This window comes from Notechis scutatus, chromosome 10, assembly GCF_049901735.1.
Source record: "Notechis scutatus isolate UNSWTSFEM ecotype Mainland chromosome 10, rNotScu1.2, whole genome shotgun sequence".
NCBI lineage: Eukaryota > Metazoa > Chordata > Lepidosauria > Squamata > Elapidae > Notechis > Notechis scutatus.
Genome location: NC_142018.1, coordinates 11,498,765 through 11,525,212, shown reverse-complemented (window position 1 = coordinate 11,525,212; position 26,448 = coordinate 11,498,765). Strand labels below are relative to the sequence as shown.

Here is a 26,448-nt window from a genome sequence, read left to right as displayed (position 1 = left end):
AAGAACGGGCTTGATCCAGGGTTTTCTGCTCTGTATAAGGGGGACTACAGCAAGCAGAAGCCAGGGGCTGATACTCGACCAGGAGAAAACAGAAAAGGACTAAAGGTTGACCCAGACCTGAGAAACTGAGCTATTTCCCAGTGGACAAACATGGCTTGTCACTGTCTCCTCATAACAAGCTTCGGGATCATGACATTTCTTTCTTAAGCTAACTAGGTAGGAAGGAACACGGTGGCTCACATGGTTAGTACGTTGGATTGGAGGTTAGCAAGTCTGCATTTGAGACTCAGATGCTGCTGTGTGGTGGGGTGAGCTCCCATCATTCGCTCCAGCTCCTTGACAGGGATATGAAAAGAGCCCCCATGGATGTCCCCCAAGCAACGGTGATGTCACCGGCTAATCCTTTCAACCTGGAAGCACCTTAAATGGTGCCTAAGACATGAATGGGACAGGAGTAGGTAGGAAGATGGAATCTCTTGCACTACCCATGTTCCTTTCCAAGAAAATGCAGTAGGATTTATAGTTCACCTGTAACTGACGTTACATCAAAGTGGTAGCATGCACAGTGACATCATAATACTAACCTGCGTCCCAAAGTCTGACATAAATATGTAAATAACCTTTTTTTGTTCTTATGCAGCAACATTTAATCGTATAATCCATTCCTTTTCCCACTAATGAAGGCCCATGAGTAGGCGCACAATGCCCTTACTTATTCTTGCGATGAAGCTGTTGGTGTGAGACTAGTAAGGCTCAGTTCGACTTTTCCAGTCAACCCTGAAACTAAGTGGATGATTTTAGGTCAAGTACATCTGTCCCAGCTTAACCTACCTTACACGGTTCTTGTAGTTGGGACAAGGTGTGGGAAGATCCATACCAGGTGCTTCTTAAGATGCTAGGAGAAAAGTGGGTTATAAGTGCAATGTAACACCCATAATTGCAGAGTAGAATGATCATTAGGTACAGAGGTGTGTGGAGAATAACCTTGGAGAAGGCTTGCAGCAACTGTTACAAAATCATCTTGACCCAGAAAAACAGGAGGGTGTGAGAATGAAACTCAAGATTGAGCTACCTTGACTGTCTATGTCATAAGAGGAGAAAGAGAATCTCTCTCTCTCTGACTTTCAACATTGATAGCAGCCTCTCCAGTTTAGGTCATGTCAGGAAATAGACCCTACCAAGAAATACCGGAACTGTATTTTATTGCTCTAGAGGATAATAAACTTGAGATGTCCTTAGAACAGAGGTCCCCAAACTTGGCAACCTTAAGACTTATAGACTTCAACTCCCAGAATCTGGGAGTCTCTTCTGGCTGGAGAATTCTGGGAGTTGAAGTCCACAAGTCTTAAAGTTGTCCAGCTTGGAGACCTCTGCCTTAGAAGAACACTTCACCCATGAAGCTGAAGATCTGGAGCAAGTCTCAAATAAATTCAACTCGATGCCTGTCTCACTAATAGTTGGTGGAATCTTGTTTTGCTAGAATCCAAGTTAACAAAAGCATAAACTAACAACACACGGGTGGATTTATCACTGTGATACACAGTGAGCCACCACAACTGTCAACACAGGGCACGCTGAACCTAGCCAATTGTATCCTTAAGAACAGAGAGAGTAGCTCCAGTGGTCATGAATCTCGAAAGCAACAGATTTTACAGAATCTCTTACCTTTTACCACTCCAGAAACATGTATGTATGTATATAAGTATGTCCCAATCTCTTAGTACAGATATTCTAATACATTGCCAACCTATGGGCTGATTATATGTATTATATTCTATTCTCCTATTTAGAAAGGATTATTTGCTTAGGATACAACAGCAAATCCTGAAAGATGAGATGCTCAGGAATGCATCCACATTGCCTGTGTTTTGGATCTTGCTAATATTTCTAACTTTACCCCTCACCCCTACCCTTTTTAAACAGACGGCTTTGCTTTTATTATATTCCTCATCCTAGGAAGCGAATTAAATATTTTACTGATAAAAGACTAAAATTATAATCCTACATCCATTTACTGGGAATACATCAGTCAAGTTTAGTGTCTTTCCTTCGGCCTAAACCTCCTAGACCAGGGGTGTCAAAAATCAAGGTTCTGGCCCCCGAGGTGTTTGGATCTGGTGTCAGGTCCATTCAAAATCCAAGAAAGAAAACCTTAGACTCCATTGTTATAGAAAAAAGGACTTTTACTGAATTTGAAGTGGTAGCATCAGTAGAAATACAAGATCTGAGGCAATAGGTGTGAAAATCACATATAGAAAGTTACCCCATGTTCCCACCTGCAAGAGTTCAAACTGGCCATCCAATCAGTGATGTATAATTTATAATGTCATGTGGGGCATCTTCAGGTGGCGTTTCAGACAGGTTGACCTTGGCTTAGACCAAGGGTCTTGAAACTTGGCAAGTTTAAGACTTGTGGACTTCAACTCCCAGAATTTCTGAGCTAACATGACTGAAGGAGGAATTCTGGGAGCTGAAGTTCACAAGTGCTAAATTAGCTTTAGGCTTCTATCAGAGTAGCTTTCCATGGCCTGGTTTATTCCAGATTTGAACATCTGAAATTCCCACCTGGCATGGAGGCCATCGGTTTGGGGAAGCCTCTGCCAACAACCCAGGCCTCTAATTGAATTCGGAAAGATGATCTAAGAGATATTTAATTTTGAATCCAAACATTCCTAATTCCAGCTGATCCAAGGAACAGCAACTGTGCTTTCTTTATTTTACTTTTAACTGGAGTAGCCTCCGAAGAGTTTGTAATAGTCCCAATGTAACATTAGGATTTAGGATTTTCTGACGGTCTGTGTAAACCATAACGTGTGTTGAACGTGGACTAAAATAACTTTTTCTCTCTCAATAAAATGCTGAATAAAAAGGTTACAGATATTAGCGATGGCAACGTCTGTATTAGCAGATCTCAGGTCTACAATTATAGCTGAAAAGATATGACCAATAGCCACGCCCACCCAGTGGGCCACGCCCAATGAGTGGCCTCAAGCTGGCCACACCCATCCAATTGGTCCTGCCCAGCTGGGCCCCGCTGAGGTCAACCCCAACCCTGATGCGGCCATCAACAAAGTTGAGTTTGACATCCTTCTTGTATTATGGCAACCAAAACAGGACGCATATTTCAGTGCAGCAGAGAGTGGGGCAACCATTCCCAGGGTCTCAGATATCACCATTGCCAGAAGCTGGTTCACAAGAAGTAGAACCTTTCAGCCTTCTCCCTCTGGATGTCCTTTTAGGCACCTTTCTACTAGTATAGCCACCTTAACTCTCAAGGGCTTGGAGGAGAACATCCCACGCACCTATTTGGATAGCTTTTTTTTTTTTTTTTTTTTAAAAGGAAATTTCAAATTTGGTTGAGCCACCCGCTGAAAATATACCCCTCACAAACATGACATCTTGAAAAGAGTTACCACCACTGGATAAAAAAAAAACAACCTGCAGTATTAATGTAGGATTCCCGCTGCTCTCTGACGATTGGATGCGTTATAAACCCTAAAAGCAAATATCTCCAAACTTGGCAACTCGAAGACTTGTGGATTTCAACTCCCAGAATTCCTCAGCCAGCTATGCTGGCTGAGGAATTCTGGGAGTTGAAGTCCACAAGTCTTCGAGTTGCCAAGTTTGGGGACCCCTGCCCGAAAGGGAGACTGTAGATCCCGTCACGCAGGCCTTAGAAAAAGAGAGATTTAAAAAAAAAAAAATTTGGGGACCCTTGCCCGAAAGGGAGACTACAGATCCCATCACACAGGCCTTAAAAAAAGAGATATTTTTTTTTAAAAAGCAAAAATAAAATGTCTTTTTAATAAGTCCTAGCTTCTCAACCCGTTGCTGTAGGCAGAGTTTTATCCATGATGCGGCTGTCGACATACTATTGCATTGTCACGTCCTTCGTGGCTTTGTATTCTTCTACACTTGCCTGCAATAGAAAAAAAACAAAGAAAGATCCTGACTTTTTGTGCCACAGAATCAGAGAAAAAGCACTTCAACAAAAGCCAGCTAGTCCAGTCCCTTGATAAACGGATGTCGGTTGTTTACACCATCCCGGCATGAAAATGGCCACCAATAATGGTTTTATTAAGATCGCCTTGTTTATTTATTATTTTACTGATGTATCAAATTTATTTGCCGCCCTTCTCACGGTTCAGGCGACTCTGATTCTAGCCTCCTTTGAATGCAACCCAAGCTCTTTGCAGGGGCATCTGGCAGGACCATGGAACTGGGTATGGCTAGTCTAGAGAAAAGAAGGACTAGGGGCGACATAATCGCAGTGTTTCAGTATTTGAGGGGGGTCAACCTATTTTCCAAAGCACCAGAAGGCAGGACAAGAAACAATGGATGGAAACTAATCAAGAAGCAACCTGGAATTAAGGAAAAACTTCCTAACAGGGAGGACAATTAACCAGTGGAACTCCTTGCCTTCAGAAGTTGTAGGTGCTCCATTACTGGAGGTTTTTAAGAAGAGATTGCACCGCCATTTGTCTGAAATGGCATAGGGTCTCCTGCTTGAGCAGGGGGCTGGACTAGACGACCTCCAAGGTCACTCCCAGTTCTATTCTACTCTATTCTAAATGAGGACCCAGATTGTTAGGGGCAACATTCCAATAATACTTCTGTGTTGTAAACCACTCCGAGCATGCTCTAAAACAGGGGGGTCTCCAACCTTTTGGACCTCAGGGACCACCAAACTCATAATTTTAAATCCCGCAGATCAGAGATCCTAGGAAAATCTCAAAAACAGTCTGCAGGAAAATTTCCCACCCCGTTTTCCTACTAATCGATCATTCTTTATTTGGGATCGCAGCTCCGTTCTCAGGGGAGGGGGAGAGAGAGAGAGAGAGAGAGAGACTTTTGGCTTCATGCAAGGAAAGCAGCAGAAGTCTTTCTTTCTCTCCCCCAAACTCTGCCAGAAATGAGTCTTTGTGAGACTTGTTGTGCTGGCACAGCCTCTTGGAGCAAGGATGCCTTGCAGGGTCCCAAAGACTCATTTCTGGTGGAGTTTGGAGGAGCGAAAGAAAGACTTTTGCTGGTTTCCTTGCGTGCAGCCAAAAGCAGAAGAAAGAAGCAGAAAGAAGCAGCCCAGGGGCAAGTCCCCCTCCTCCGCCCTTTCCCCCTCCCCTCGCTACCTCGTGTTGTTTGCAATGCAAGCGACGCAAGCCTTGTGTTCCCACGGGCCATGTGGGCAGCGCAGCTTTGTGTTCCCATGCTGCCTGGATTAATTGCTTTGGGGGTGACATTTCTCTGCAGACCACCAAAATTTTCTCATGGACCACCAGTCGTCCCTGGCCCACTGGTTGGCGACCACTGCTCTAAAGTGCTATGGAGTGGTATATAAAACCTAAAAGCTATTTGTGCCCATTTGTGCTTATTTCATACTGCTGATTTTGACAATCCCCTAGTATCACTGTCTAATGGGGGTTTCAAGATGATCTATTTCAGATTTCTTACTTACTCCCTGCTCTGAAACCTCAGGACTTGGCCTTAAGTTTTACCTGCAGCCTTCTGTCTTTCCTTTATCTAGGTCAAGGGTCTTCAAACTTGGCAACTTTAAGACTTGTGGACTTCAACTCCCAGAATTCCTGAGGAGGAATTCTGGGAGTTGAACTCCACAAGTCTTTAAGCTGTCAAGTTTGAAGACCCCTGGTCTAGATGTTATATACTTCTGTGCCACGCAAATTGCACTGACTCACCTCAAACGTGTTAAGGATGTGTTGGCAGACACCCATAAGGTCTTCCAGTCCCTTCTGGAACGCGTCTATAGCAGGTAGGCCTCCTGTGCGATCAGAGAGGGGAAAAAAATCAGTTTTATTTATATTACATTATTTGTACGCTGCTGACATTATCAGACTTTAGGAAGCATCAGTGAGGTTGTCAAAAATCATGAAATAGCAACATGGAACGCTAGAATCCATACAAATCCCCCCAGAGCCCCCATAGGATAAAAAATAATTGATCCTCCAATTCGTGTCTTTCCCTTGTAAATTAATAATGTGAACAGTAATTATTAGGCTGCATTTTTTTTAAAATAACCCCTTTTGCCGTGAGCATGGAAGACTAGAAAAGGAGTGTTATGGCCCATTAGTGGTCAGTGGAGCTGGTGGCAGACTCGGACAGTGAGGAGGTTGGAGAGAAACATGGGCCAGTCCTACAGTCTGGGGAAGGCTCTGACTAGTGCTCTGCGTCAGAGGCAGAGATGGGGCCAGGGCCATCCGACAGTTATCAGCCGCCTTTGGAGTCGGAGATCAGTAGGGCAGAAGAACAGCTGGAGCCTGTTCCCAGTGTGCGCATGCACAGAGCTGCCAGAAAAAGGGAACAGTGAAGGAACAAGGGCTCAGGTAGACAGTGAATGGCCCTTCCCGTCGGAAATAAAGAGGAGCAAAAGGGGAGTGGTATTTGCAAGAGGCAATTAGTTCAATTCATTAGAGTGAAGATCTGTTCCTGACTTCTTGCCAAGTCATTGCTGCTACAGCGTGGCGTTTGGAAGATATATCGGCCTGGCAACTCTCCAAGCCTGATAAAGGTCTGTAGTTGTGAAATCTCATGAAAGACTGTTTGCTGGAGAGGAATTCTCACGAAGGGACTTTGCTGGAGACAGGCATGATATTCCCCTCTGAAAAAAAATTCGGGGCCGGCCAAAAGAGACCCCCCCACTGCGCGCCAAGAAATTGCTGCCCAGCTCCCTTTTCCTGCCGCTCAGCAGCCTCCGCTCGCACCACTCGCACCGCCCGGGCTCCGCTCAGGTATCCGGCTGGGGCTGTCAGGAGTTGCTACCACCGGCGCGGCTCTGCGCGGCTCCAGTCCCGCATTGCCTCGGGAAGGGAAAGGCAAAACCAGGAGCCGCTGCTGCCGTTGCAAAGCGCCGCTGCGGCTCTTCCTTTTTGCCTTTCCCTTCCTGAGGCAACGCGGGACTGGAGCCACGCAGAGCCGCGCCAGCGGTAGCAACTCCTGACTCGGGGAGGGAAAGGAGGAGAAGAAGGGGGGGAGGGGGGGCGATTCCCAAAAAAACCGGAATTCCGATTTTAATCGGAAGAATATCATGTCTGTGGAGAGGAATTCACTTAAACCTAAATAAAAGGGGTTTTATCGGGATGAGGAATCTGCTTCATGATCTTGGGAAGCCTACATCAGAGCAAGGAGCTGAGGCCTCTGCATCTCCCATCTGTTGATCTCCTTGCCTGTTTGCAGCAGTGTAGCAGAAAAGAAGCCCCCCCCCAAAAAAAAAAATCAAGATGGCAGCCAGTCCAGTGCGAACAAAAACCTGCCCCAATGGAGTTATTTCATGCAAGAGTCGGGGCACTGATTAACGCTGATGTTGACTTTTTGGACTTTCTCTGCCATTTTTGCTGCCTATATATTTGGCATATAACCTTGCATGCAATTCTTGCTCGTCAGTGACAAACCACCAACTTATCCAAAGCAAGCTGCACGCGTAATAGCCGTGTAGCATCTGAAGAGGCAACCCCTTTCATATACACACTTTAAGTACAATTCTCAGAGCAATCTCCGTACTTAGCGATATTCTCCCTTCAACTCGATGGGAAGGACCTCGGGTTTGTTCAAATTCATACCAGAAGCAGCATTTATCTGAGAACTTTTCATTCCTCAGCCTCTTAGCCAATAATCTTACATCCTAAGCCACGATGCAAAATTTCTCTTGGTTTGAGAGTCATACCAGAGTCCAAATGACATGTCAAAGGCTACGCTGAATGAGGAAAGAATCCTATTTGTGTATTGAAGTATTGAATCCATTCAAAGTATTTTTCATTTTAAAGAGGGAAGGGTGTCTTAAATCTCTGCAAAACTTAAAAGAGATCTGCTTTGCTTTTTAAAAGAAATCGGGGAGGAAGGAGAGAAAGTTGAAATGTTGACATAGTGCAATCAGGAGGCCCAAAAAGATTTAGCTACACCAGAAGCTGAACTTTTTACACAGCTCTTTTACAGAAGCAATCCTCTTCGTGCTGTGGCTTAATGGCAAATTAGTGCATAATCCGCTCCCTCCTTGCCCTTCAGTGGTGACATGTCATTGTTCTGGAAAGACAAGCTTCCCTAGGGCAATGGAGCTCATGAGCTGAAAAAGCAGGCACAAGGTTTCTCATGAAAAGAAGAAGCTATTTGGGACATAATATAGAACTGGAGGATTGGGAAAAGATCTGGAAAAAAAAGCTATACAATAGCGAAATCAGCACCATATAAAAAAAAATCAATATAAAATGTGCTATCGGTGGTATCTAATCCCTTCGAGATTGACTAAAATGTGTCCTAATTTAAGTCCAAATTGTTGGAAATGTAAGCAATTACAGGGTACCTTCTTTCACGTGTGGTGGCTAAGTCCAAAAGTTAAGAAATATTGAACCAAAATAGGAAAATGGTTAAAACAAATTACGAAAGTCCAAATAGAAATTAAAGCAGAAGTATTTCTTCTGGGAATCATCAAAGGGAATTATACGAAAGAGATAAAATATTTAATCCTGCATATAATAACAGCAGTGAGATTAGCACTCGCACAATGTTGGAAAGGAGATTCTATGCCGACAGATAGTTCAATTATCCAAAAGATTTTCGACGGCACGGAAATGGACAAACTTTCATTAGAATTAAAAGAGAAGGAAGGCTCAGTTTTTGATATAGTATGGGAAAATTGATACCATTGGATAAACGACAGAAGTAAGCAATTAAATAAATAAGGAATGTATAATTTAGAAAGATACAGGTATATACATAAGAACAAGTAGGAGTATAAAATACGCACTGGAATAACAATTGAAATGTAAGCATTGTCACCATGGATTGTAATATACACAACAGTTTCATTTTAAATATTTGTATTTTGATGTTTTAAATTTTCAATAAAAGTTATTAAAAAAGAAACAAAGAAAAGAAAAGAAGAAGCTGTCTGGCCCATTCCATTGGCCGTCCTGGAAGAAGAACTGGGTGCTCTCACCTCTGGTCTGGATGCGGAAGTTGATTTTGCTTTCCGAAGGATGGGTGATGCTGTAACCACAAAACTCAACTTCAGGGCTGCAGGGAAAGAGAGAGAAGATTGTGACAGAGGCAGAGGAGATTAAAAAAAATCAAAGAATGGTCTCTTTGTGTCCGATACTCTGAAAGTTATACACCAGGAAAGGCTAGGCTTTACATTTAGTACTCAAAAAGAAAGGCTGAGCACCAAAGAATGGAGGCCTTTGAACTCTGGTGCTGAAGAAGACTCCTGCGAGTCCCTTGGACTGCAAGGCCATCCAACCGGTCAGCCCCAGAGGAGATCAACCCTGACTGCTCTTTAGAAGGCCAGATCCTGAAGATGAAACTCAAAGACTTTGGCCAACTAATGAGAAGGAAGGACTCCCTGGAGAAGAGCCGAATGCTGGGAATGATGGAAGGCAGAAGAAGAAGGGGACGGCAGAGAATGAGGTGGCTGGATGGAGTCACTGAAGCAGTCGGACTCTGGTGGATGGTAGAGGACAGGAAGGCCTGGAGGAATGTTCTCCATGGGCTCACGATTGATTGGACATGACTTCACAACTAACAACAACAACAAACATTGGTGCCCATTTTCAGACTAGGTTTATCTAACCTGGGTTGTAAAAAAAAACCAGATGCCAATCAGATCACCCAGATTTTTGATAGGACGATGGGCCCATTTTTCTTGAATCTGGGCAAGGCGGTCAGAAAATGCTTGAATGCTGTGTAGAAAGACCAAAAGCAACTCTCCTCGAAGAAAAATGGAATGGCAAACTATTTTTGTCTCCATGAAATTGTCTATGGATGCAGTTTTAAGGAAACGTTGTTCTTCAGCTTACAGAATGCTTAATATACCTACTCCTTTTTTAAAAAATAAGAAAATATATCTGGAAAAAAAATGCTGCTCTTCTTTGGCAGTTTGGTACCAAACGTTAGCAACTTGGTCTTAAGGATGCTTGAGAATTAAAGATATAAGCATACAGGAACCTTTTGCTTACTTTTTCATAATCATGTATCTCAAAGAATTGCCGAGGGTGTGATCTTCATTGTTGAGCACAAACGTGATACAGGTCTTATCTGACCCCTCAGCTCGTACCTACAGACAGAGGAAGAGAAAGAAAACACAGAAGCAGAAAGGTAAAAGGTGGGGTTTCTTTGGGCAAAAATGCCTTGAGAGCAGTACACCTGTGTTAGATGGTAGGACACCAACTCTTTCTTCTACTTATCGATATCTATATATCTATATCTTCTTCTATATATATAAAAGCGAAATACCCCTCATGCATCATCACAAAATCTCCAGAACTGTAAAGCATACAAACTTGAAAACTGGCACCTATGTTCCTTCTAGGTGCTCACTAAGAAAGGATTTTTCAAAATGACCACCAGAGCATTAGTATTTCCTATATTATTATTATTAACACACTCTGATGCTGAGGAATTCAACTCCCCCTCCCCACCTAAAAATAAATATGTCCAAATGTAAAACACAAGCAGAGGAGAGGAGTTTCAGTTTGAGTTTCACAGCAGCACCAGTTGAATTGAGCTAAGCCATGCCCAGGCTCCTTGCTGTCTCCTTTTTGCTCACACAGCAAATACTGTTTCAGTTTCCAAACAGCCCTCAGCTCTGTCACACACTGACAGGACACTAGCCAGATGAATACCGATGGACGCTGGTAGGCAGAGGCAAAATTTCCGCCCCACCCCACCCCTTATTTTCCTCCTCCAATACTAAGCCCGACCACATAGTTTCGTAGTGAAGCATGGGTATTCGAACTAGTTCTCTATATCAGGGGTCTTCAACCTTGGCAACTTTAAGGCTTGTGGAATTCTTTGAGACTTTAAGACTTATGGAAGTGTTGGAAGTTAAAAACCCACACCTCTCCTAGAAAAAAATGAAGTATCCTAGGAAATATTGAAAAGGCAGAATATTTCCCCTAAAAAGAGTAGAAACTCAGAAGCAGAAACTCAACTCAGAGAGGCAGAAACTCAGCCCCCACACCTTTGCTAATGGGCCATTAAGGCCTGGCCAGAGTATTCTACATAATAAAGGCCTCTACCAATCTCACCACCTGGTCTGGGAAGATTGTATCAGCCAGCACTCAGGTGAAGCCATGTGGTTCAGACAAAGCCTACATAGTTAGTTAAGACCACACCCCACCCAGGAGTCTGACAGCCAATGGGATACCCTTCTTACACAGGAACAGGAAACACTAAGGTGGGGCCCAACAGAAGTTATAAAACTAAGGGTCTCTCAGCATCTCAGTCTTTTTTCCTTCTTTCTTCACCCAAGGCATGTGATCCTGTCCACCATTAAACCATCTTTCCAAGCAGCCACCATGTTTCCAGTGTCTTTCTTCCCCACTTGGAACTGAACCCAGAAGGCTATTTCTTCCAACAGAAGTCCATAAGTCTTAAAGTTGCCAAGGTTGGAGACCCCTGCTCTATATCCATCCCCCAACTATCTTAGTCCTTGACTTACAATCATTTGTTTGAAGTTACAAAGGTACTAAAAAAAAGGGACTCCTGACATTTTTTCAGTGGCAAGAGACCGTGGGAGCATCCCCATGATCACAGGATCAAAATTTGGGTGTTTGGCCACTGGGATGTGTTTATGACAGTTGTACTGTCCCGGGGTCATATGATCATCTTTTCAAAGCCTCCCATCCGGCTAGTAAAGCGAATAGGGGAAGCCAGATTCATTAAGAACTGCAGTGATTCGCTTAACACCAGTGGCAAAACAGCTGTAAAATGGGGCTCACTCACTCACAGTAAAGCTCACTCAACAAGTGCCTTGCTTAGCCATGGCAATTGCTAATCGTGAGGATGGGGAGGATGATGACTTTTGAATAACTAAAAAGCCAAGGTGAAAGCTTCACCTGATAGATTTCCACCTGCTACATTAGCCCTTAAAAGACCCGGATGGATGGATGGATGATAGATAAATCGTAGATATAAATAGATCGATAGAGAGATGATATATAGAGATAGAGATTGATAGATGATAGATATAGATGATAGATATAGATAGATGATAAGCCCATCATCTATCGCAAGCCCATCACAAGCCCATCACACAACCCTATCGCAAGCCCATCACACAACCCATTACCCAAGCCATTAAAACACGAGAGGCTAATGGAAAAAAGATCACTACAAAACAAATGACCCAGGAGATTACAGCACAAGATCCAGGATATCTCCACAACAAAACTCACAAGGCCATCACACAGCCCATTATACCAACATCAACTCCATCAACCAATCAAGAGGCAGCAGCGCAGCCAACCAGCCCAGCATACCAGCCCCCACCACCAGCATTTACAGAGAGACGGAAGCTCCGATCACACACTGCTTGCACTGGCACGAAGCCGAAAGCACCAGCCTGAGGATGGCGAGTGGGACCTCGCCGAAACGTCGCCAAGATACTCTTAATCTTACACGGGAAAAGACCCGAACACACCTAGACCTACATACCTGTACCCGTGAAAATCTACAAAAACAAATAGAGGATAAACCGTATATATAGAGATAACAGTGTATATAGTAGATGATAGAAATAGAGAGATGATAGTTTAGTTTACTTTATTGTCATTGCACCTTGTACAACGAAATCAAACACGATCTTCAATGCCCATCATGACCATGAAAATAACTCCACACATTGAACTGAAACCCGACACCGAGATAGATGATAGAGATAGATTATAGATAGAGAGAGAGAGAGAGAGAGAGAGAGAAATGATAAACCGTAGATATAGAGATGATATATAGATGATATAACCGTAGATAGAGAGATAGAGATGGATGATATATAGAGAGATGATGTAGAGATAGATGATAAACTGTAGATATAAACAGATCGATAAACATGATATATAGATAGATGATAGAATTAGTTTAGTTTACTTTATTGTCATTGCACCTCCGTACAACAAAATCAAACACCATCTTCTTCTAGATAGATAAATGATAGAGAGATAGAGATTAGAGATAGATAATATATGTAAATGATAGATAAACCGCAAACGAGAGGGAGGGATATAAAGAGAGATAAATAATAGATATAACCGTAGAGATAGATAGGTAGGTAGGTAGGTGGATGGATGGATGGATAGATTTTGTGTGTGTGTGTGTATGTATATTTGTAGATAGATAGATAGATAGATAGATAGATAGATAGATAGATAGATAGATAGATAGATAGATAGATAGATAGATAGATAGATAGATAGATAGATAGATAGGTAGGTAGGTAGGTAGGTAGGTAGGTAGGCAGGCAGGCAGGCAGGCAGGCAGGCAGGCAGGCAGGCAGGCAGGCAGGCAGGCAGGCAGGCAGGTAAAGACAGAGAGATGACAGATAGATTCTGCAGCAGTTTCCATTGCTAATTATGATTAATGGGGGGGGGGGTTTGCTGATTTGCTTTAGGCTTCACCTGTTGGATTTCTGCCTGCTAGCCTAGAACAACGATGCCCGCCTCCCTCCACCCGGGCTTACCATCTGCAGCACGCGCGGCTGCTGCTTCTCCTCTTCGTCTCCCATCTTTCCCGCATGCGCTGGAGCGCAGGGGATGCCGGGAGTCGTAGTCTCCGTTTCCCACCACCACCCTCTTGCTTTCAAACAGGAGGCTAAGGGAGTTGGGGGGGAAACTTCAGCAATGAAGGGGTTAAAAAAAACCTCCGGACGCGAGTCTCCTTAAGTTCCTCCCGATCGTCCAATCGGTGGCTACATCCGCCTTCTTCCCTCCCCCCCCCCCCGCGAGAAAGAACTACGCTTCCCAGCAAGCAACGCGGCTCCCGCCTCGGTCCTCCGCTTCTCGCGGCCGGACTCGGTTTCCCAAAAGCCTGTGGCGGCCCTGCGGCGGAAGCTCACGTGGCCTTGGTTTTCTTCGGTGAAAGACGCGACGGGAAGTCAACGGCGGGGGTGGGGTGGGGGCGAAACGGGGCTCCCGGCGGGCGCCCAGCGAGGTAAGCGGGTGCTGCCTTCCGCGTTTGCGCATGCTCGGAGCCGAGGGGGAGATAGTGGGGTCCGCTCCGCTGGCCGATTTCAAGCCCTCCTCCCGCCCCCGGACGAGGTGGTAACGGTCGGTAGGTCGAGGCTCCGTCGCCATGGCAACGCCGGGGAGGTTCCCCCCCCCAAGAGCACACTTAGACCCCGCTTTGCCCCCCCTACCCTTAACAACCTCCCTGCGAAGTAGGACGTCCCCTTCCCCCCAAAAAAAATGATTTTGGTGGTCGAGGGGGGGCTTGAACCCGGAACCCTCCGGCCTGGGCAAGCCCTTCCCCGCCCTGCCCTGGTTGGGGCCTCGCTGCCTTCGTCCTTTCAGCCCTTGGCCTCCAACGCAGCCAGGCTGGCTTGGCACAAGGGGCTCAGAGCTGACCTTATTGTTGTTGTTGTTATTTTTTATTATTATTATTAATTATTATTATTAACCATCATTATCATCATGATGTATCATCATTGTTACTATTATTACTATTACTATTTATTGATTTGTGTGACTTTTGTAAACAAAAATGTATTGCTTTACTGTGGAATCATGGGCTCCAGGTGGCGAACATCCACAATGTTCAAACTTCGTGTTTTCACTACCACCACAAGCATGGCAAGTGAGATGGGCTGTTGTTGGTATTACATTTTTATCCCACTGTGTCTATATGTAGGGATATATAGGTATCGTGGGATAAAAATGTACATATATCCAAATGTAGACATATCTATATCCATATCTATGTCCAAAAATGTATATCCATATCCACATCGATACGGCAGATATGGATATATATCTATCCTTCTCTAGATATCCATATCATTTATCATCTGTCCATAGCTATCCGTCTATCACTTGTCTGTCTATATCATTTATCTGTCATCTGCCTCTATTTCTCTCTCTCTCTCTCTTTCTCCCTGCCTTATCTATCTCTCCCTCTCTTTCTTCCTGCCTACTCTATATCTATCCATCCACCCACCATCCATCCATCTATATCATCCATCTATATCTATCTAAGCTCTCTATCATCTGTGTGTGTGTGTGTGTGTGTGTGTGTGTGTATTGTTCTCTCTCTATACTTGTGTGTGTGTCTCTAACATCTCTGTCTATCTATCATCTATCTATCTATCTATCTATCTATCTATCTATCTATCTATCTATCTATCTATCTATCTATCTATCTATCTATCTCCCATCACTCAAGGCACCAAGCATGCTTTCTACTCCTGCCTCCCATTTTCTCCAACAACAACCTTGTGTGGTGGGCTAAGACAGAGAAACTGGCACCTCATCGCCCCCAACTGGCTTTCATGCCTAAGAGTTTCTCCTGGTTTCTCAGCCAGTACCTGAACCACACCACCAAACTAGCTCCCTGGGTTGTGATTGGAGGAGTCTGCCTCTCTTCGCTTCCCAGCCCCAACTTTCTCTGGAAGGTGATCTTTGTTATTCAGCATCCATACTGGTTAGGAAGGGATGAGAAGCCACTAGGCCATCCCACCACTGTTAGCCAGCCTGGAAAGTCACCGTTGATTTATTTACTTATAAGTGGAATAAATGATGTTAATAATAATAACAAATCGGATCCCAGAAGAAAGCAATGGCAATCCTGGCTCTTCACTCAGACCTCTCCCCTCTCTTCCATCCAGTCCAACATCAATACCATCTTTAGTTTTTCTTCTACCATATTTAATTTGCCTTTTTACAATTCCTTCTAGAGATGTGGTATACAGGTGACATACAAGTTTAATAATTAATAAAAGTATGCATCAAGTCTTTATCTTTTAATCAAAAAGTAACTACAACTCACAATGTTTACAATGACTTACAGATGTGTCTTTTGGGAGGAGATCTGTTGTAGCATTTTGCAAAAGGCAAGAAAGCTGGTCTCTGTTGCAGAAGGTCTTATAGTCAAATCTGACCTGGGGGAGAAAAGGAAGGTCATTTTTTTCAGGCTACCTAGATCTATTCAGTAAGGGTGTGATTTTAAGTGATGATACTGCAAGCTTTATTGAAAAGGTGTTTGGTTGTTGTTGTTGTTGTTGTTTTTTGAGGGATCAAAAGCACACCTTTGTGGAAAGAAGAGCAGAATTTGCAATTTCTTGCAGTTTTTTTTTAGCCGAGGTAAGAGAGAGGGATATGGATTGATAAAATAGTGGTGAGGTCATCTTCCTCACTGTATTTTGGGGGACAGAAAGATCTCAAGGAAAAAAAATATTTCCTTTGGAAGAGTCAGCTAGGATTTGTTTGGAAACGTTTGCAACATTAAAGGAACAACAACATTCCTTCTTTTGTTCCACAGAGTGAATAGTGCCTATTTAGATAAGAACAAAATCTGGAAAGAAGTTTGGCCCTCGGGTTGAGTATAAAATGAAAGTCAATAAAACTAGCAATGTAGGGAAGGCATAAAAAAGTTTGGTCAAAGTAAGTAAGGACAAACATTGTTTGCTTAGTCACCTTGAGCAACAGGACCGATGGCCTTCTAACTTCCTTCCAGAAATTTATAGCCCCCAAAAAGTAGAACATAAATGAAACACTGCTTTGCTAAACATTTACAGAGCGAGGGCAACAATTTCAAATAAATGAGATATTGTTGCGCAAACAGATTCTGATCTACCACACTGGGAAGCCTGAAAAAGTGAAGCACTTGGACATGTGTAGGAATTGATCTTGTGGTTCCTGAGCATGTTGCAATGCTGTTATCTTTTAGGAAGGAACTGCAAAGTGGAATGGAAGTTGACGATAGTAGCAGCAAAAGCTAAACCCAAGTGAAGAATAGTGTGCATTTTAACTCTTTCACTGCTCCTCCCCACACCCACAGCCCTGTATTTCTTCTGTTGTAATGCCCTATTCTGTAGCAGACTAAGATTTGGCCACCCGTGAGTTCAAATTAATTATAGCATGTTAATTAAGTACATTTGAGTGAGGGTAAATCTCTGGTTAACCAAAGTTTCAAAGATCTGGGAAATCTACATTCTGTGATTTACTGCAGTCATATTTCCCTCCCGTGCCTGGATACATACCTCACATTGAATTACCCTGTGGGATTGGGAGATTACGTGTTTCTTTTCTTGCGTGATTTTAGATTTGATAAGCCCTTAGAAACCTTGCATTCATTTCATGGCCTGATAGGCTGCAAGCAGAGCCCATTTTCCTGGGTAGTAGTAACTTCACGCTTAGAGCCCTTAAGATTTTAAACAGCGATGGGAGATACCACCAAGTCCCGACTAGGGGTTCTGTACGTATTGTTATTCCCAGACTGAGCATCTGCCTTAGGGCAGCGGCCCCCAATCTTTTGGGTACCAGGGACCGGTTCCACGGAGAGAGGTTTTTCCACAGACAGGAGAGGCCATGGTTTCGTGTGCTGCCTGAATCCCATGGATGGGGCTTTGCTTGTTTGTGTGGACCGGTGGTTGTTCCATAAGGGCTTTGTTGATTATCTCTTATATTCACCTGTCCAGGTAAACAGGCCCAAGGCCCTAACATTCTGCTGGCCCTGTAAGGACAAAGGTAACTCTGGCTACCAGTTATGACGATGTTTGTGTAGCTACTTTAGTCATCACAGCCATTAAATGGAAGAGCCAACCCTTGTGGAACGTGGCAGTCAGTTTTAAAGGGAATTCCTCCCGTTAACATGAACAAATACTCTGTATTAATACTCAGTGAATATTGACCAGATAATGTTGCATCTTGCCCTGTGTAAATCTCATGTAATGGCCTATGGCTAAAATTGCCCTTTAAAGCAATCTGACAACTGCTCTAAGTTTACTTGAAGGAATGATCTGACCTCTTGCATGGAGCGTGGATGTTCAGAGCCGCTGTTGCTACCGCTGCCAGGGCACCTAACCAAAACGGACAGAGTGGAATGCACCTGTTAGGACATTGCCCTTTATACTTTGATCCCCGCGCTTCAATGGAAGCAGCTGCCAGTTTAATTATCTGCTTCCTCTCCTCCCCCCTTCTACTTATTCCAGCAATGCAAAGTATCCTGCAAGGCCTGTTAATTTGGGTAGGTGTGCAGGTAGTCCTCAGTTTGCGTCCGCAACTGAGCCCAACTTTTCTTGTTGCTAAGCAAAACGGTTGTTAAGTGAGTTTTGCCCCATTTCCTGCCTTGCAGTTAAGCGAATCTCTGCCTTTATTAAGTGAATCTGGCTTCCCCACTGACTTGGCTTGTCGATCATAAATTTGGCAAGCATCCTAATTTTGATGGTGTAAACAACCTTCATTCTGTGTCTCTTACCCCGGCAGCTATGGCGATCCTGTTTGCGGTTGTAGCCAGGGGCTCCACCATCCTGGCCAAGCATGCATGGTGTGGAGGGAATTTCCTGGAGGTTACAGAGCAGATCCTGGCCAAGATACCTTCAGAAAACAACAAGCTCACCTACTCGCACGGAAAGTGAGTATTTTCTGGGGAGATGGAAACCAATGGCAGGGAAGGCTGTGGGTCCCACCCCTGAGGGAGATACACCTGGCGGGACCCAGAAGAAGGGCCTTCTCCGTGGTGGCTCCCTCTCTCTGGAACCTCATTTCCTCCAGAGTTTAGAACGGCCCCCACTCTAATACTCTTCCGGAAGGCGCTGAAGACCTGGTCCTGCCAGCGGGCATGAGGAACCCAGAGTAGGATGGAGCCCATCAAATGGCTCGCAAGACATGTTGTTGCCAGGGCGGGGAGGTGGGGTGGGATGCTCATTTTATTATACTAATTTATTATATGACCTATTAGTTTTATTGTTTTTATATGAGGTTTTATATTCTGTAAGACGCCTTGAGTCGTCACGTGCGAATAGGCGGCAGTATAGATTCCCTAGATAAATAAATAATGGGATGAAATGAAAAGAGCCATTGGGCTGCTGGGCTGGGAAAAAGAGCAGGAAAGAGAAGGGTTTGTATGCCCATTTCAGCTGATGTGCAAATAAACTTGGAATGTGTACACCACTACTCAGAAAACGTATTTGGTGTCTTATTTTCCACGCAGTTACCTGTTCCACTATATCTGTCAGGACCGGATCATATACCTTTGCATCACAGATGACGTAAGTACACGGGAAAAAGCTGCGATGGGGCCCTTGGTGAAATTTGCACTCTCTGAAGGTGGGTTGTTGGAAATGGGCAACTACCCTTGGGATATGGTTGTGCATTTGCTTTTGTATCCCAGGTGACCTTGAAATTGTGTGTCAGGCCTGCCTCCGTTCAAAACCCAAGAAATAACCCCCGCCTCACTCCATTGAGGCAGAGAAGGGGTACTTTGACTGAGTTTGAAATGATAGCAGCGAAAGCAAGGCAAGATCTGATTCAAAACACTGTAAGCATTGGACTTTTCCCCTTCAACCGAAAAGAATGAACTTCTCTAAACTAGGTGTTTCAAAAGGAATCCTTTATTGAAAGGGGTTTAATCGCAACACTAGTCAAAGCAGAGTCTAAGATATTTCCAGGCATAGATAGAGGAAGTTAGAATCCCTCCCCTTATTCAGGTGTGGATTTAGTCAAACAAAGAACCAACATGTTAATTCCCCCTTCCCCTTCTCTGGGTACGTATCTTAGCAGAGTTCCCAGGAGTGTCTTCTAGAGCTGGCATTTTTATGGTCCCTTCTCATCTTGTTATCTCTTCAAGAGGTGACAAGTTTCTAGACATTTGGCTCCACTCCTCCAGTTGTATATCATATGCAAGTTATACAGAATCAATATAGAATTTAATATATTCAGGTTACATCAAAAAGGATTACTTGTACCAACTTCCCCCGCCCCCTTCTTCTTCCATTGAAGAATGGCAGATATATGGATCTGACACACAGGAGTTGCAGGGTGAAAGTTTCCCCAAACCCTTCCTCCCTCCCAGAGTCCCCTTGCTGAGTGTCCAATCAACGTCTGGTATGATAATTGTGTGTGAAGCTGATCTTCAAGTATTTTGCTCAGCTAGTCCCAGGATGGTTGACCTTGACAGGATGTAAACAATTCAGCAGCCGCAGTAATTCTTAAGAGCAACCCTCCCCCACATGGGACTAACCTCATCAACTCCCCCTGCCCTTTGGCAGCAGATAGCAAGCATGCATTGAAGTAGATTCCCATGCTAGAGTTCTGGCTGACATTGTGTCTCTAGAAGGTAGAATGAATCGGTGGTCTTGCCCCCTCCCATCCCATGCCCTCCCCTCATAGTTAGTGGCAGACTGGCAGCTAGCAAGTGCGACCGCAGTCTGGTGCAGTAATGACTTCATTATGTGTCTCTGCTACTTCCTGCTTAGATACAGAACTTGGATCTATTTATTTCCTCTCTAGTCATTCACTACCTACTTTGTCCTCCTGTGGGGAAACAGCATCCCAAGCTGTTCGTGTTCCATTAACACTTGTCTGTTTTGTTCTCTCTCCTCAGAACTTCGAGCGTTCTCGGGCTTTCACATTTCTGAACGAAATCAAGAAGAGGTTTCAGACCACCTATGGATCTCGAGCACAGACTGCCCTGCCCTACGCCATGAACAGCGAGTTTTCCAGTGTTTTGGCAGCGCAGCTGGTGAGATCCTGTGCCGTCATTCCAAAGATCCTTCCTTTAGGAAGCAGGATGAGACACACCTGCCTCTTCTGGAGCTGAACGTTGACCGTCTAATCTTCTGAGGAGAGGCTGGGTTGAGTTAAAACCGGGTGGCCACTTTTAAGCCCAGGAGGATCGTTTTTGAGGTTGCATTACTATTGCTGCCTCTTTTTAAAAACTGCTCATAGGAAAATGGGTATGCTCATTTTAAATAGGACCCTTGTAGCTTTCCTTGAAAAGGGCAAGGCTGATTGTGTCAGAAACCATAAACGAAAGGAATTTTTTATTGGTTTAGTTCACTTAAACACTTGTAAGTGAAGATGATCTCCCCACTTGCTGAGATATGGCTACTGAACGAGCATTGCCATTTAGGAAATTTAATGTTTAGCCATAATTCAGTTCTCTCCAACTCTGCTCAATATTCTACAACAGGGGCGTCAAACATGCGGCCCGCAGTCCAGATACAGTCCGTGATAGGCCCAGAGTTGTCCCGCGGGGCTGTCCTGAAGACGGAGGGATTGGTCTGTGCTGCCCTGGCCTACCACAGCCCCGCCCACCCAGTCGGCCGCTATGACCGGGCCCCGCCCACCCCAGTCCCCCAAGGGCAGACAAAATCTCGATACGGCCCGCGATGGGATCGAATTTGACACCCCTGTTCTGCAAGCTTATCTTTGTAGCCGTTGAGGATTTCTAGCCTGCCTTCCTTAAATGCTCTTTCCAAGCTGCTTAAACTTAGCTCCTCTCGCCACTATGGCGGTTCAAGTCTCTGCATGTTCTTTAATTTGGCTTCCTTGAAATATGGCTCCCAAAAGTGTGAAAATATCACTTAAGGCAACCCCCCCCAAAAAAGCAGAATTTTATTTTCTGGATGCTTGTATCGATGCATCACAAGATTGCATTATTATATGTTAGGGTTTTTTTTGTTTATTTAGCTAGACTTTGTTTACAAATACCTCCCCCTCTGCTGCTTATTCACATCTTTTCTGAAGCATTTAGATTTCCTTGTTCTTCTTCCATTTAGAAATATCACTCTGAGAACAAAGGCCCTGACCAGATCGTAGAGACCCAGGCTCAGGTGGACGAACTCAAAGGGATCATGGTCCGTAATATAGGTACGGGTGACAAAGGTGTGGTTGAGCCCCTATACACCCCTGTAAAAGTATTTGGCAAGTAAGTGTACAAGCTACAGTGACACAGTGGTTAGAGCGCAATACTGCAGGCTACTTCTGCTGACTGTCTGCAATATGGCAGTTCAGATCTCACCAGGCTCATGGTTGACTCGGCTTTCCATCCTTTCCGGGTCAGTAAAAATGAAGACCCAGATTGTTGGGGACAATGGGCTGACTCTGTAAACTGCTTAGAGAGGGCTGTAAAAGCACTGTGAAGCAGTATTTAAGTCTAAGGACAGCTGCTATTGCTGATGCTTTGTGGGGAAAGGCATGAGTGGAAAAGGGACAGAAAGCAGGTGGACTGCATTTCAATTTATTTAGATACAAAAGATTGGGTGGAACAAAAGAAGTGATTTGCATTACTTTTCTTCTGTTCCTGCTTGAACTGCAGGAGTATCTTAGCGTCCCAATCTGCTGCATCCTCTATTACAGGGGTCCCCAACCGCCGGTCCGCGGACCGGTACCGGTCCGCGGAACAAGTCTTACCGGGCCGCTGGTTGCTGGGTGCCGCCATCTTTTTGGTAAAAAGTGCTTCCGGTGAGCTTTTCCGGGTAGAAAGCTCACCGGAAGCACTTTTTCATCAAAAGATGGCGGCGCTATTCCCGTGAGCTTTTCCGGATAGAAAGCCATTTCTACCCGAAAAAGCTCACCAGAAGCGCTGGCGCCGCCATCTTTTTGATGAAAAAGTGCTTCCGGTGAGGTCACCGGAAGCACTTTTCGTCAAAAAAAGATGGCGGCGCCCAGCTGATGCCAGTACCGGGCCGCGGCGTCAAAAAGGTTGGGGATCACTGCTCTGTTAGATTCTAAGGGGTGCCTCAGACTCTTAATTAAGGAACTTACTCCAAATATAATGAAATCCAATACCTGGCCTAGAAAGAGAGGACAGTGCAATGCTGTTACTCAGTTTCTGTGGTTTAGGGAAACATTGTGGGAGAGTTGCTTCTTCATTGGAATTCTTATAATTGCTCTTCCTTTCACATCCAAGATCTCGTAGCTCAAAGAGGAGAAAAGCTGGAACTGCTGATAGACAAAACGGAAAATCTTGTGGATTCGGTAAGTCCTGAAGATGATGGGGTGAATTCTTTAGGATGGGCTCTGTCTTAAGGGGAGGCCTGCAGGCTTGATGGGGGAAGGAAATGAATACAAGGCAAGTCCTCTTGAATTAGCTGGATTTTAGAGGGTAGAGCCCACATGTTTTTGGAAAGTGTCTTCTGATGTTGGTATTTGAGACAGTAAAACCAGACGTTTCTTCACTAGAGTTCTATTTCCCCAGCCAAATATTTCCCTTTGCAGAGCAAAATTAACACGTGGTAGTTGGCAATCTTTTGACCTTGCAGAGAGAAATCAACCAGTCTTAACACAGGCAAAGTTCTTGGGAATAATATTGCCTAAAAACAAATCACAGGTATTCCTCGCTTAACCTCCATTCATTCAGCAACTGTTTGAACTTACGATTGCTGGATGAACTTACAATCAGTCCTTGAAGTCCTAACTCTTGCAGTTCCCTGCAGTCCCATGAACAAAATCCGGGTCTGTCTGCATTTATAACTGCCCCCTCGTGCCCCAGGGCACCCGGTCTGGTGGCAGGTGGGGTGGCCCAAAGGAGATGGGCCAGAGGAGTTGAAGTGGGAGCAGTCCTTTGCCTCCTTTTGAAAATGGCTCGGGATCCAGGTTGGTTCCTAGGAACTGCGTAGGATTGTCAGGACAGTCACATGATGGTTTGTTTAACGACCATGCAAGTTGGTGAGTTGTCCCAATTGGAGTTGTTAAAGTGAGGACTACCTGTGTTCTGAATGTCAGCAAAGCCTGGTCAAGAACCTCCAGCAGAGGGCAGTGTGGTTACTTCTGCTGTGATCTTGAAGCGAAGGTCAAACATAGTATTGGGAGAGGAGGCTTTAAAAAAAAAAATATATGAAAAGGCATTCCAGATGATATGTTGGAAATATGAATTGAAACGACCGTTACGTAGCATCCCTTTGGTGGGGAATGAACAGGCTGATGAAATGTTGGTCGGGTGCGGTCTGCGTTAAAACCCTCTCCCGTGCTTTTTCCCTCCCCAGTCCGTCACTTTCAAAACAACCAGTAGGAACTTGGCCCGAGCAATGTGCATGAAGAACCTCAAGCTCACCATCATAGTTGCCATCGTATCCATAGTAAGTCTTTTTTTTTTTCCCCTTTCTTTCTTTCCCCCGATACGAAGGGGAAGGAACTCTGCCGGCTATAAAAGGACATTTATGTCCTCTTATCCTTGTGCTCGGTCTACAAATGAATTAATGGGCCGCAAGAGATCTTATTTCCTTATGGGAGGACAAAAATAGTGAGGCGGCTTTTCCACTGCAGTGGGACCAACCTGCAGATTGTCTTCCTGCAATGTGGAGGACGGAAGCAAGAGCATACAAAACATTTGCTAGACCAATACTCGAATACAGCTCATCAGTCTGGAACCCACATTACGTATCTGATATAAACACAGCTGAGAAAGTCCGGAAATATTTCACAAGAAGAGTTCTCCACTCCTCTACTCATTGCAGAATACCTTATGCCACCAGACTTGAAATTCTAGACCTAGAAAACCTAGAACTACGCCGTCTTCGGTTTGATCTAAGAAAAAATATATAAAATCATACATTGCAATGTCCTATCTGTCAATGAATACTTCAGCTTCAACCATAACAACACAAGGGCACACAATAGATACAAACTCATGGTTAACCGCACCAAACTTGATTGCAGGAAATACGACTTCAGCAACAGAGTGGTCAATGTCTGGAATATTCTACCTGACTCTGTGGTTTCTTCCCCAAACCCCAAAAACTTTAACCTTAGACTGTCTACTATTGACCTCACCCCTTTCCTAAGAGGTCTGTAGGGGGCATGCATAAGCGCACCAACATGCCTATCATCCCTGTCCTATTGTTTCTTTTATTTTTCTTATACGTATCCATGTATTCATAACTGTTTTTTTTTTTTACTTATACCTATTATCTTGTAAGCAGTTGACAAAAATAAATAAAATAAATGCTTTCTCCCCCACAGGTCATCATTTACATCATTGTGTCGGCTGCCTGTGGGGGCCTCTCCTGGCCAAGCTGCGTGTAGAAATAGCCGCCTGAGCCAATCTACCCCCCATTGAAAGCACACGCGTGCACAGGAAAGTATGTCGTCCAATGTGGACTTTCACACTCTTCATCCTTCCAGGACACTCGAGGGTCGTTTTTTTTTTTTTTTTTGCCTTATCGCCTTGTAAGGTAGATACTCCTTTCAAAAACCCAGAGGATGTTTTTTCTCCGAAACAGCAAGCAGGACTTCCTGAGGGGAGAGAGGAGGGCAACGGACCAACGGGAGGTTCTAAGCATTTGCGTTCTCATGCTTTGCACTTTACTTGGTGGAGCAGGTTGGGGGGAGGGGGGAGCCGAAGGCCCCGTAGACCTTAGTGGGGAGAGGTAAGTGGGGACCGCTGAAGTCAACCGAGGTCTTTGCTCACAGACCCAGCCCAAAGATGCGATCAGCTCAGTGGCTTTTTCCCTGCAGTGCCTTTCTCAAAACTCATGACAGGCTTTGCCCTTCGAAGCTTCCTTCGCGGCCCTTCTGCCGGGCAGGTGAAGAGGTTCTGCTTTTCAACTTGAGTGACTGGTAAACGTAGAGTATTAACGTTGCTGTAACATTGCTGCTATCCGTAATTTGTGTGTCTTGGGTGTGTGTCTGCTCGCCTGGTTTGGAATGTCCTTTCGAACTGTAAATGGCCGTTCGCTCTGGCTTCGTCTCTTGAGGTGGGTCGAAAAGGTGTTTTAGCGCCTCCGAAGGAGCACACTTTGTGCAAGGCTTGGTGACTGCCCTCTTCTCCTCTTTTGAGCATGGTGGAGCTATCGTGCCTAGCTCAAAAAACACAAGAGGCGGGTGTTATCTGAGTGGGATTCCCCCCCAAGCTACTGATTTTTCAAGGAAGAGTTATGTAGAGAAATATGAAGTATTTGAAAACCAATTTTTAATCTGAAACTGCCGTAAATTACGTCACGCATAATGTAAAGGAGGACGAATCGTAAATAGGAAGATTATTAATCTTCCCCCCCAGTGTTGGCATTTTATAATCTTATCCTAGTTTACTAAGCAGTCTCTGCTTGCTTTCCTCAGCATACTGCAGACAGTAAAACTGGTCCACCTATCCTTGTTTCCTACAGTCATGGTCCTCCCCATCGATTGTCTTTGCAGGGACAAGCCAACATTGAATTAATTGTGCATGTTTAGAAAAGAAAAAAAAACGTCAATAGCAGTGGTTAATTTTCTTATCATTTTGAATGCCTTTATGTAAATCTGCTTCCTCCTCTTTTAATAAAATGCACTGATGCATTATTGTAAAATAAATTTAAACCTGTTTAAATAAATGTACTTAACTGCAGGCAATTGATATTCAGTTTTTCTCGTCAAATACCTTCTTGACAGCCAAGCTGTTTTTAAAGTCCTGGAGAAACGGATCCAGAAGTGGGGAAAAAGAAATCCAGTGGGCTTATTTCAGAGTTTACACCGAACTCTTTTATCTAAGAACTTCCACGTTGCTGAGCTTCATGAAGAAGCTTTCTGATCTTGGCTGAGATTGTGGGAAATGCCAGAAGGCAGCAGTGGGAAACTGGGCCACAGCCAGCAAACTGGGTAGATAGGTTACCACCAGTGGTCCAAAGTGATATTTTGCACATAACCTTGTTTTTGGTTAAACAAAATTGTGCTAAGTGTTTACAGAATGGTTTGAAAATCTGAAATCCAACACCATCCAGCCTTTATATTTACAAGTAAACATCCAGTAATACTTATAATA

At 44.4% G+C, this 26,448-nt stretch overlaps 2 protein-coding genes across 4 annotated transcripts; one reads left to right on the top strand and one right to left on the bottom strand.

Annotated features, from left to right (window-relative positions):
• Positions 1-3,754: 3,754 nt before the first annotated feature.
• Positions 3,755-13,712, bottom strand: LOC113416659 (DNA-directed RNA polymerases I and III subunit RPAC2-like). The gene is made up of 5 exons (XM_026674683.2): positions 13,457-13,712; positions 9,957-10,054; positions 8,942-9,018; positions 5,691-5,773; positions 3,755-3,919 (listed from the first exon to the last, which is right to left on the bottom strand). The coding sequence occupies exons 1-5, from the start codon at positions 13,499-13,501 to the stop codon at positions 3,872-3,874; spliced, it is 351 nt and encodes a 116-aa protein (XP_026530468.1). The 5' UTR covers positions 13,502-13,712; the 3' UTR covers positions 3,755-3,871.
• A 127-nt stretch (positions 13,713-13,839) lies between these two features.
• On the top strand, positions 13,840-26,034 carry VAMP7 (vesicle associated membrane protein 7). 3 transcript variants are annotated; one of them, XM_026674682.2, is made up of 8 exons: positions 13,840-13,926; positions 18,195-18,342; positions 18,922-18,979; positions 20,314-20,451; positions 21,491-21,581; positions 22,624-22,691; positions 23,699-23,791; positions 24,675-26,034. In XM_026674682.2, exons 2-8 carry the CDS (start codon positions 18,197-18,199, stop codon positions 24,735-24,737), a joined length of 657 nt encoding a protein of 218 aa, XP_026530467.1. In that variant the 5' UTR covers positions 13,840-13,926; positions 18,195-18,196; the 3' UTR covers positions 24,738-26,034. The 3 variants fall into 3 exon arrangements, with proteins under 3 accessions (XP_026530467.1, XP_087828247.1, XP_087828248.1); XM_087972121.1 differs by having other exon boundaries at positions 13,840-14,046; XM_087972122.1 differs by lacking the exon at positions 13,840-13,926 and adding an exon at positions 16,254-16,304.
• The last annotated feature ends 414 nt before the right edge of the window (positions 26,035-26,448 follow it).

Coding starts and splice junctions, on each gene's coding strand:
- LOC113416659 (XM_026674683.2), bottom strand. CDS start 13,501: ATGGGAGACGAAGAGGAGAAGCAGCAGCCGCGCGTGCTGCAGATG. Junction 9,019..9,956: donor AGATACATGATTATGAAAAA/GTAAGCAAAAGG, acceptor CTTTCCCTGCAG/CCCTGAAGTTGAGTTTTGTG. Junction 3,920..5,690: donor ACATCCTTAACACGTTTGAG/GTGAGTCAGTGC, acceptor TTTCTATTGCAG/GCAAGTGTAGAAGAATACAA.
- VAMP7 (XM_026674682.2), top strand. CDS start 18,197: ATGGCGATCCTGTTTGCGGTTGTAGCCAGGGGCTCCACCATCCTGGCC. Junction 18,343..18,921: donor CTCACCTACTCGCACGGAAA/GTGAGTATTTTC, acceptor TTTTCCACGCAG/TTACCTGTTCCACTATATCT. Junction 21,582..22,623: donor GATCATGGTCCGTAATATAG/GTACGGGTGACA, acceptor TTCACATCCAAG/ATCTCGTAGCTCAAAGAGGA.